This window comes from Mizuhopecten yessoensis, unplaced genomic scaffold (genome assembly GCF_002113885.1).
Source record: "Mizuhopecten yessoensis strain PY_sf001 unplaced genomic scaffold, ASM211388v2 scaffold7987, whole genome shotgun sequence".
NCBI lineage: Eukaryota > Metazoa > Mollusca > Bivalvia > Pectinida > Pectinidae > Mizuhopecten > Mizuhopecten yessoensis.
In genome coordinates, this window is record NW_018407322.1 from 367,772 (window position 1) to 378,938 (window position 11,167).

Here is an 11,167-nt window from a genome sequence, read left to right on the forward strand (position 1 = left end):
AAACTATGGGATGGAGTAAGTAACAAATTGTGAGTAATATAGTAACAAACTATGGGATGGAGTGAGTAACAAACTGTGAATAATATAGTAACAAACTATGGGATGCGATTAACAAACCGTGAGTAATGTAGTAACAAACTATTAGATGGAGTGAGTAACAAACTGTGAGTAATGTAGAAATAAACTATGGGATGGAGTGAGTAACAAACTGTGAGTAATGTAGAAATAAACTATGGGATGGAGTGAGTAACAAACTGTGAATAATATAGTAACATACTATGGGGTGCGAGGAACAAACTGTGAGTAATGTAGTAACAAACTATGGGATGGAGTTAGTAACAAACTGTGAGTAATATAGTAACAAACTATGGGATGGAGTGAGTAACAAACCATGAGTAATGTAGTAACAAACTATGGGATGCGAGTAACAAACTGTGAGTAATGTAGTAACAAACTAGGAGATGGAGTGAGTAACAAACTGTGAGTAATGTAGTAACAAACTAGGGGATGGAGTGAGTAACAAACCATGAGTAATGTAGTAACAAACTAGGGGATGGAGTGAGTAACAAACCATGAGTAATGTAGTAACAAACTATGGGATGCGAGTAACAAACTGTGAGTAATGTAGTAACAAACTATGGGATGGGGTGAGTAACAAACCGTGAGTAATGTAGTAACAAACTATTAGATGGAGTGAGTAACAAACTGTGAGTAATGTAGAAATAAACTATGGGATGGAGTGAGTAACAAACTGTGCGTAATATAGTAACAAACTATGGGATGGAGTGAGTAACAAACTGTGCGTAATATAGTAACAAACTATGGGATGGAGTGAGTAACAAACCATGAGTAATGTAGTAACAAACTATGGGATGCGAGTAACAAACCATGAGTAATGTAGTAACAAACTAGGGGATGGAGTGAGTAACAAACCATGAGTAATGTAGTAACAAACTATGGGATGAGTGAGTAACAAACCGTGGGACATGTCACAATCCATACCTGGTGTATTCATTGACAAACAGCTGGTAGATGTGGTGTTTGAGGGGCTGAAGTACACACACATGGAGAGCTCGCTCTATGATAGCATCCACATTCAGAATCTCATTAGACCGCAACTGGCAAAAACAAAAAATCTTAACTATTAGTATAAAGATTGGATTACTAATGCTCCATCAACACAAAAGAGGTAATTAGGCCCTATAGAAATTCTGTGTTAAAATCAAGCAGTTCGACATTCTCGTATATGCTGCTATATGGATGGCCATTTTGCAATTAAATGTTTTGATTGGAAGATTAAAATATGTGTAGTTCTTTATTGAGATTTGAATTTCGGTTGTTTACACGAGACTCAAACCAGGTATACCTCCAGTCGTTCCCTCCTCTCCCCACTTCACATTGTCTTAGGTAAGATCACTTACCCGTATTCTCTCCGTCTCTATCACATCCTCCAGCTCATGTTTTACCAGGTAATTCCTGATACCTGTCATAAACTGGCGTACCTGTGCGAGTGAAATAGACTTATCAATGCACATATCACAATCATTTAATGGGTGTAAAATACAAATATCCTCCTACAGGGCATCATCACACTTCATTTAAAATCATAATTTTAATCTACAGATTGATTTGGTTTAAATTTGAAACCATTGAACTGTACGAGAGAAATGTTTTGTTTACTACGTATCAGGTAAAGCTAGGTTACTTGAGTATGACCTACATTTCTGGTGACATTTCCTGGGTTGGTCTCCGGACTCTCTATGGTACACTGTATAAAGTTGGTTATTGTACTCCCAAATGTGGTGCTCTTGTCCTCGGACAACCTGTAGTGGCACGACAGGTATATACAGACTGACTTAACATATCACATATAACACAAGACTCCAGATATATCTCACTACAGACTGACTTAACATATCACATATAACACAAGACTCCAGATATATCTCACTACTCAGATATGTTTTCACGACGTCATGTTTTTGTATTGTTTTATGCCCCATCATGGATTTAAGACAATTTGGTCAATATTCACAACATTATCACCACATGGCAAAAATATGCAAAAATATACCTGTAAAAGTTGTTTCTTTTTGACAAAGAATGAGTTAAAGGAGTGTGTTAGAACTCTTGACTTGGTATTGATAAAGAATTTGTTAGAACTACATGTATTGACTTTAGTCGTGATGTTGTCCTAGAACATTTGTACCAGGTGACACTTACTTAATGATGTAATCCCGTATTCGTGTCTCAGGGTGCTGACTTTTAGGCTTGTGGTGTTTTGGGGCCACAGGATGTGCTGTAAACACAATAACCCCAAATAAAAAAGAATGTCTGGAAATGTTAACATCCACTGAACATTTTCATACACTTGAACCATTCAGACATGGAAGATCATCTGAACTGGTATAGCATACTTGAAGGACAGTAATATCTAAATAAATACAGCATACAGGATGAACAATTATAACTGAGCAAATTTAACATTTATTATCTCTTATTTTCAAAACAGGGCCTGATTTGAGCTCTCTATAGGAACTGGAAAGGTTAAAATTATATATTTTTTTACAACAAAGTCTGAGATAAATAAAAAATAAATACTGTAACTGTTTAATGTGATATTAATATCTGATTTAGATAATCATGTTGCTGTTGTGACAAAAAGTATCACAGAAATACTGTTTCTTACCAAGTACAATGAAAAGTTACATCAACAGTTTACCAAAAATGTAAAATTTAACTTCTTAAGAAGCGTTTTCCTCTTGCGAACAACAGAAATACACCTCAATTTACGTATACTATATAACACCTATCCACGGTGTCAGCTTACCTTTTGACGGCTTGGGCTGTGCAACGCTGTGGAATGTGTTAGTGGTTGTAGATGCCTCTGACTTGTCATCTTCGTCCTGGCCCTCCCTGGCCTTCGACATGTGGTGTTCCCCAGTGGGAGGGACACGACTGGGACATGGAACACTGGGGAGGGGTGGAGGCTGTATGACAGCGGGCTGGGGCGTATCACAGATAGACTCGTCCTCTTCCTCCTCCTCCATTAAAGTAGAGTTAGAGATCACACTGTCCCTCACACTCGACACAGGGCGGAATTTCTGGCTATCAGATCTCCATGCCTGAATACGTTCATTCACATCCATCGGGGGCACCATTTTAGGATTATTAGTTTTGATCAGTAGGGACTCAAAGAAGTTATTTCCCCATGGCTTACAGAACTCTGTACCAGTACTAGTATGTGAGCGCGCAGAGGGAGGGGCATACTGATTCGTCAGATTGTCATACTCCGACAAAACACGATGATAGTTTTTCATTGGCATCACAGGAATTGGCTTCACAGTCAATGAGGGGTTATCATTAGAAATAATATCCTCCATAGTAGAGTATTCGGACTGACATGAGCGCACAGACACTTGCTTTTGATACACTGGGAATTTACTAAGAGTGGGTGTGACCTGTTCCTCTGGGTCATAAGCTATACCATCTATCATCATTTCAGGAAGCATGTTTTTCTGCTTCCCCAAGTCACTGACACTCTGATCATCACACTGAATAGTTTCCAGTTTTTTTACAACCTGATCAAGGTTATCCCTACTTAACACTGATAAATTTGACATACTCCTCCTTTGTCGCGTCCCCTTTTTATTATTGTTGTTTTTACCACCATTAGGTGGAAGTTTATACATGGCAGAATTGATTGCAGAGTTATTAGCACCGAACTGACTAAAATGAAAGTTTGTTGCATTGTCCTCACGGCGAGGTGAGAAAATTGTCTCTAATTTATGATTGTGGAACATGCCTAACACTTTCCGTGATTGCACATTTGCACCCATAGATGGCGCTGATCTACGTCGTTCCCTTGGTGTCTGTTTTTGGTCTGGTATAAGACCAGGATCTAAGGCATCAAAAGGTTCTGCATACACAGGACTTTTGACACCTGAAGTGACAGATGAAGCGGCACTACTGTTACTATGGAGATGGAGAGCTGGAGGTTTGTACTTGGGAAGAGGACTTGTCTGGGTCTGAACAGAAGTCTTTGGTCGGTCTATCACTTGTTCAGACATAGTCCGGAATCCCCCAAGGTCTACCTGCATGGGTACACTGAGATTGTTATGTTTATGGGACTCATCCAGACTGAGAGCTCGGAGCATGCGCCGTTGAGAATTAGGTGTGACCTTGGCTACATTAGAGTCTCTGACACCTGTACTGTTGGCCACATCAAGATCATTCTGTGGAGAGGTGTACATTATATTTTTGTGACTATGCTGTGGCTTCTGTACATGCACTGAAGCATTGTTTAGATTGTCAGTTTGATGGAATTTTGTGTAGTCATCAGTCTGTACCGCCACACACGGCACTGGAGTATCGGGTTCTGATCCTTTCACAGAATTCACAGGAGTATTTACCACTGAACATTTCACTGATGGCACTGGGGTGGGGGCTGTGGAATTTTTCCATATATCCTCATAGTCACTCATTTTATCCGATAAACTGCTTTTGAAATATTGATTCTCAGGAAGTTGGAGAAGATCTAGAGAGGTGGTGCAGTATAGGTTTGATTTGTGCGGCGTGGGTTTAGGATGTGTGTGCGACAGTGGTGACTCCTCATTGTAGTCGATGGAGTTGAGGGAGGAGGAGCTGCCAGGTGTGTGGGGGGTGAGTGAACGACTACTTCCCCCACACCGATCGCACACTCTACCACTGTCCGTTAGACTAGACCCTGATGGGGAGTCTTCACGTAGAGGTCGACTTATCACCGGAAATATCCGCTCAGATGATGGTGTCCTCTCATGATCATTGTGAGATGTGTCACATGACTGTCCCATGGGAGCAGTATAACTGTGGCCCGATGATGATCTTTCATGAACCACTGCCCCCGACTGGGAGCCTATATCTGACGAATTCCTGTCATGATCCGAGGAACTCCTATCGTAACTGACATTGGAGCGCCTGTGTTTGCCAGAAGGGGTCCTGTCAGGACCTGAATGGTCAGAGCGGGACCACCGATTGTCACCCAGGTATTCCCGCGAACTGCCACTAGACTGACTAGAGACAGTGTGTGAGTTACTTCGGCGAGTACCTGGGAAGTGCTGAAGTGACTGGGCCATGTGGGGTCTCAGGGACACATGACCCGAGGCCTCTGGACCCACAACATTTCCCTGGATGTTGATCGGTTCACTAGTAGACTTGTGGAGCAGCACACTTTGTACCTTGTTCCTACAGCCCTCCTGTAGGCTGGCATTGGAGCCCTTGTCAAATCGGTATGATGTCCAGAAATCTGAGGATATGGAAACACACTCTACTTAGTGATACCAAATGTAAGGAACATGTGTTATACTACAAGAATTACACTACATCATAAATACAAACATCAAAACCATGAAAAACTTTATCCTTTCAAAAGAAGTCTTATGAATGTCAGGCAATAAAAACTATGGTACCATGGTGGACAGGAGATACATACAGGTATATATAAATATCAATTGATTTTCTCATGACTCCTGTGAATTTAAACAAATTTTTCGTTAAAAACTATCATCATTTACACACATCATTTTATTATACGAGAGAGAGGTACGGCATACCTTGCCCAAGGTAGGAAAGTGAGTTGAGTTCCTGTAAGGTACCTGCTCGCATGATGGTGGGCGGTAACGTCAACACACGGGGAAGTTCCTCCCTGTAACAAACCATAAAATCAGAGTAAGACGTTTACAGCCACTTTAATTCTCAGCTGTACATCATTCAGTCACCTTCGTTTCAAGAAGGTAATCAGCCACCCTCATTTTCAGTACATAATTCAGCCACCCTCATTTTCCGTACATAATTCAGCCACCCTCATTTTCAGTACATCATTTAGCCACCCTCACTTTCAGTACATAATTCAGCCCCCCTCATTTTCAGTACATCATTCAGCCACCCTCACTTTCAGTACATAATTCAGCCACCCTCATTTTCCGTACATAATTCAGCCACCCTCATTTTCAGTACATCATTTAGCCACCCTCACTTTCAGTACATAATTCAGCCACCCTCATTTTTAGTACATCATTCAGCCACCCTCATTTTCAGTCCATAATTCAGCCACCCTCATTTTCAGTACATAATTCAGCCGCCCTCATTTTCAGTACATAATTAAGCCACCCTCATGTTCAGTACATAATTCAGCCCCCCTCATTTTCAGTACATAATTAAGCCACCCTCATTTTCAGTCCATAATTCATCCACCCTCATTTTCAGTACATAATTCAGCCACCCTCATGTTCAGTACATAATTCAGCCACCCTCATTTTCCGTACATAATTCAGCCACCCTCATTTTCAGTACATCATTCAGCCACCCTCATTTTCAGTACATCATTTAGCCACCCTCATTTTCAGTACATTATTCAGCCACCCTCATTTTCAGTACATAATTCAGCCCCCCTCATTTTCAGTACATAATTAAGCCACCCTCATTTCAGTACATAATTCAGCCACCCTCATTTTCCGTACATAATTCAGCCACCCTCATTTTCAGTACATCATTTAGCCACCCTCATTTTCAGTACATCATTTAGCCACCCTCACTTTTACTACATAATTCAGTCACTCTTATTTTTACAACATAATTTTGTCTCTTAAAACACTGGCTCAATAATCAGACAACCAGTTTGGTGGCAGCAGGGTTTACAGAAACTAGGTCAGGGGGGTTCAGTCTTACTACTAAATTTCTGAGGGCCTTATTATTTTACAAGAATGTTCAAGAAATGAAGAAAAAACAACACTTTTCATTGACAGATCCTGATGTATTCCCCTTATTGGGAAAAGTCCTAAAGGGATGGCAATGCTTACATGTTTTGGTGGTAAAAGGCCAGAAGGTTGGCCACGTTACAAAAGTAATGATGCGAGCCCTGTAGCTGGAAGCCGTCCTCCGTCGACATGATCAGGTAGTGGTCAACATTGGCCACACCCTTCTCTGGGAACTGTACGCTGAGGGCCAGGGTTGGAGGCTGGCTCGACTTCCTAATGATGAAGTTCTGAAGTAGGTAAACACAACATTATCATACAAAGTGGATCTTAAACTTGTTCTTATTACATGTGATTAGTAGGAAAAGAAGGTCAGTGCGTTAAATATTGTATTGAATGGAAATGGCTTTAACACTTCTTATCATGTACATCACAAAATTATTTAAACTGACACAAACATGGGAAACAGTGTTATTTCTGTGTTTTCATGTCTTCACCTGTTTCCTAGTAAGGTTGGTGTTATTACATGTTACATAACGAGGACATGCTATGATGGTGTCACCACACTGTATAGAGCTTCCACATGTTAGGGGTTCAGTTCTATCACAGCTATACTGATTATTGCATGGCCAATGTGCTCATTTTCCTTTCAATATATTTCATGGAAGTAACATTAATTAAATAATAACATAAAATTAAAGATTATGGCACTGAATTTTCACTCACCCCAGGGTCGCGGTCCTTTAGGAGGTGGATCGCTCCTGAACGCCCTACATCTGGCAGGTACCATATTGCATGTGTCTTAGTGAGGCGCTCCTCAAAGGGGATGCTGCGCCCATGTGAACCACACGAGTCACTTCCTGACGTCTGGGCCCTCTCTGGGTAAGTAGGGATCTCCAAACCCTAGTGATGTCATCAAATTCATCAAGGTCAGAATTTATCAAGTTAGTCATTAAAATCATTGAAATTATCAAAGACAATAAATCACCAAAATCAATAAAAATCAACAAGGTAAGTAGTATACATCAATAAAGTAATCAAAATCAGAAATCTGTAAAACCAGAAAAAATTATGAAAAGCATTATTGACAATGTTGTATATGAGTATAACACACTAGTTCACAAGCATTTGAATGATTTCTAATTTCTCCCTCCACCGACCCAGGACAGAAGCCTCAGTATATTTAAAACATTCCTACCGTGTTGTAATACATGGCTGGGAAGGCATTGATGTGCACTACAGATATTGTACTACAGCCCCCTGCACTCTCCCCATGAAAGGTTTGATTTTAGAACGAGGAGACACCCTTGACTCATCCCCTTGGATTGTGTGTCATGATGTTATAATAGTTTGATGGACAATTGTGAAGTGAATTAAATGGGTCAAGAGCATGATACATACTTGGTATGATTCTGTCGTGGTATCCTTGTTATAAGGCTATCCATTGTTGACCTTCTTACATTGTAACATTGTCAAAAAGAAATCAGGGATCACCATGTAGTACCCCTGTCATAGTGTACATGTGAGGACCACTTATTACCCGTGACAGTGTGAGGACCATGTAGTACCCCTGTCATAGTGTGAGGACCACTTAGTACCCCTGTCACAGTTTGAGGACCCTGTCACAGTGTGCGGACCTTGTAGTACCAGTGTCACAGTGTGAGGACCCCTGGCATAGTGTGAGGACCATGTAGTACCCGTGTCATAGTGTGAGGACCCTGTCACAGTGGGAGGACCTGTAGTACCCCTGTCAGGGTGAGGAATGTGTAGTACCCCCGTCATAGTGTGAGGACCACATAGTTCCCCTGTCACAGTTTGAGGACCCCGTCACAGTGTGAGGACCATGTTGTACCTCTGTCACAGTGTGAGGAATGTGTAGTACCTGTGTCATAGTGTGAGGACCCTGTCACAGTGTGAGGACCTGTAGTACCCCTGTCAGTGTGAGGAATGTGTAGTACCCCTGTCATAGTGTGAGGAATGTGTAGTACCCCTGTCATAGTGTGAGGACCACATAGTACCCGTGTCATAGTGTGAGGACCCTGTCACAGTGTGAGGACCTGTAGTACCCCTGTCACAGTGTGAGGACCTTGTAGTACCAGTGTCACAGTGTGAGGACCCCTGTCACAGTGTGAGGACCCCTGTCACAGTATGAACCTTCAATTCCACTCTCCTTTTACATATCGTAACCCCAANTTGTACCCCTGTCACAGTGTGAGGAATGTGTAGTACCCCTGTCACAGTGTGAGGACCTTGTAGTACCCGTGTCACAGTGTGAGGACCCCTGTCACAGTGTGAGGACCCCTGTCACAGTATGAACCTTCAATTCCACTCTCCTTTTACATATCGTAACCCCAACCTTTAATAGGTCCCCCTTCCTTGTGTTCTCCCTTCTTGACTGAAGGACAGACCCTCCCCATTATACAGAACATTTTTATATCATAATTATCAGTTCTGTTTTGAGATCCACATTTTTTTGTTGAAAACATTACAGGAAACACACTAGTGAATCTCAAAAAGGGAGATTACTATTCCCCGAAATCTTCAAAGGCATGGAACATTTGTTGTACCTTGTTGTTGAGACCAAACACATCCAGGTGAGCAGATTTGAGCGAGTCACTTCGTGTCTTCTGCTCGCTGGAGTAGCTGTCTGTTGAAGCCAATGTTCCGAAGGCGCTGTCCTCCCCACGCCCAGGGCTAGTGTCAGTGTATGTCTGTTGGGTCTTCCTGTAAATTAACATGTCCTTCAATAAGTTTGATGGAAAAAAAATCAGAAATTTCCACAAATTCTGAAATTCATGTAAATGACACTCTCTCTCAAAAACTTTGGCGGAAAAAAGAAAAATCTTTCAATGGCTCTTGATGTAGATAAAGCTGCCTTTAAAAGTTTGTTTAAGAAAACTGTTATACTTTCATTAGGTCTGTAAGATTTGAAACGTTCATTGGCTGTTCATGAGATAAATACAGTTAATCTTTACATAAACATAAATTACCAGTATAACTCCTTAATCATTGAGAAAGACACTCGACAGGAAATACTAGATTAGATTAGGAATTGTATTTATTCAAATGTGAACAAATATTTGCTTAGTAATCTGTTTATCTAATGAATTTAAAAGTCTAGCAATACAATTAAAGACCTGTTTTAGGCCGTGCATCAGAAAACTTAATAGCTTTAACGACTTCTATAAAGTATTGATTTACACCTTAATGAGAAGTGCAGGTATCATCACATAATTGCTTGATTAAATATCCCCTATATCAGACACATGAGACTATGACCTAAGGACCAGCCTTAACTCACACACTATACCCACATCTTAGCAAATAAAATCTACATAAGCCTATGAAAAATATTTTGCCAACTTCTTTATTTCCTGTTTAAAAGATTTGAGCAGGTCACTGGGTACATAACCTTTATTTACAGGTAGAACTATGTATATATCCCGCTGAGTACGTTTTTTACCCCGCTGTTCCCCATTAATGAGCTGTGCCGACTATACCTGTGTTACACAGTACAATACTTCTGTACATGTCCTCGGATCTATTGGTAGTTTATGGTAATGAATACCTGTTTTTTGTACTTAGTCATTCCCATACATCCACCTCTACAGACGTAATGAGGACTGGGGTATTGTACATGGGATATACATAATATATTAGAGTTGGGTCAGAAACGTGTAGATCATGACCGGGGAAACAGTTGAAATAAGATTCTTACTAGACTATTACTACATCGATACAATCTACCATGAAATATTTCTCATTTGTGTGAAAACAATACAAATATCATGTATGGTGTAGCTGGTCGGTTTGACGCCTGTCGTGGTACATTGAGGACAGTCTGCCAGACTGCCTTGTCCCGCCTTCAGGCTTTGGTCGGTGACCCTCGGCAATACCAAGGTGGCCTCTGACACACGACACCCACAGCAGCTTAAACACTTATAACAATACTAGATAATAGCAGCTTAAATGTCCCCATTAGTCACAGTGTACGAAATGTAGTAATGCTACTGTATAAACAGGTGTTCCAACTACTGACTCTCTCATACATCCCTAAATCGCAATGTCCTGAGTTACCCACCCTCTCTTCATCGCTACATCACATTGTCCTGAGTTACCCACTCTCCCATACATCCCTAAATCACAATGTCCTGAGTTACCCACTCTCTCATACATCCCTAAATCACAATGTCCTGAGCTACCCACCCTCTCATACATCCCTAAATCACAATGTCCTGAGCTACCCACTCTCTCATACATCCCTACATCACAATGTCCTGAGTTACCCACTCTCCCATACATCCCTAAATCACATTGTCTTGAGTTACCCACTCTCCCATAATCCCAACATCACAATGTCCTGAGTTACCCACTCTCCCATACATCCCTATATCACATTGTCCTGAGTTACCCACTCTCCCATACATCCCTACATC

The 11,167-nt window shown here is 41.1% G+C and overlaps 1 protein-coding gene across 9 annotated transcripts in view; it reads right to left on the reverse strand.

The window, feature by feature from the left end:
* The window catches only part of LOC110454668, a 79,389-nt gene that overhangs the window by 3,925 nt on the left and 64,297 nt on the right, over window positions 1–11,167 (reverse strand). For all 9 annotated transcript variants that reach the window (XM_021504309.1, XM_021504302.1, XM_021504303.1 and 6 more), the window contains 9 exons: window positions 9,299–9,455; window positions 7,458–7,634; window positions 6,837–7,021; window positions 5,592–5,683; window positions 2,831–5,284; window positions 2,224–2,299; window positions 1,721–1,823; window positions 1,422–1,502; window positions 1,003–1,118 (listed from right to left, as the gene is read on the reverse strand). In XM_021504309.1, coding sequence (XP_021359984.1) covers window positions 1,003–1,118; window positions 1,422–1,502; window positions 1,721–1,823; window positions 2,224–2,299; window positions 2,831–5,284; window positions 5,592–5,683; window positions 6,837–7,021; window positions 7,458–7,634; window positions 9,299–9,455 — 3,441 coding nt within the window. The remainder of the gene's footprint in view (window positions 1–1,002; window positions 1,119–1,421; window positions 1,503–1,720; window positions 1,824–2,223; window positions 2,300–2,830; window positions 5,285–5,591; window positions 5,684–6,836; window positions 7,022–7,457; window positions 7,635–9,298; window positions 9,456–11,167) is intronic.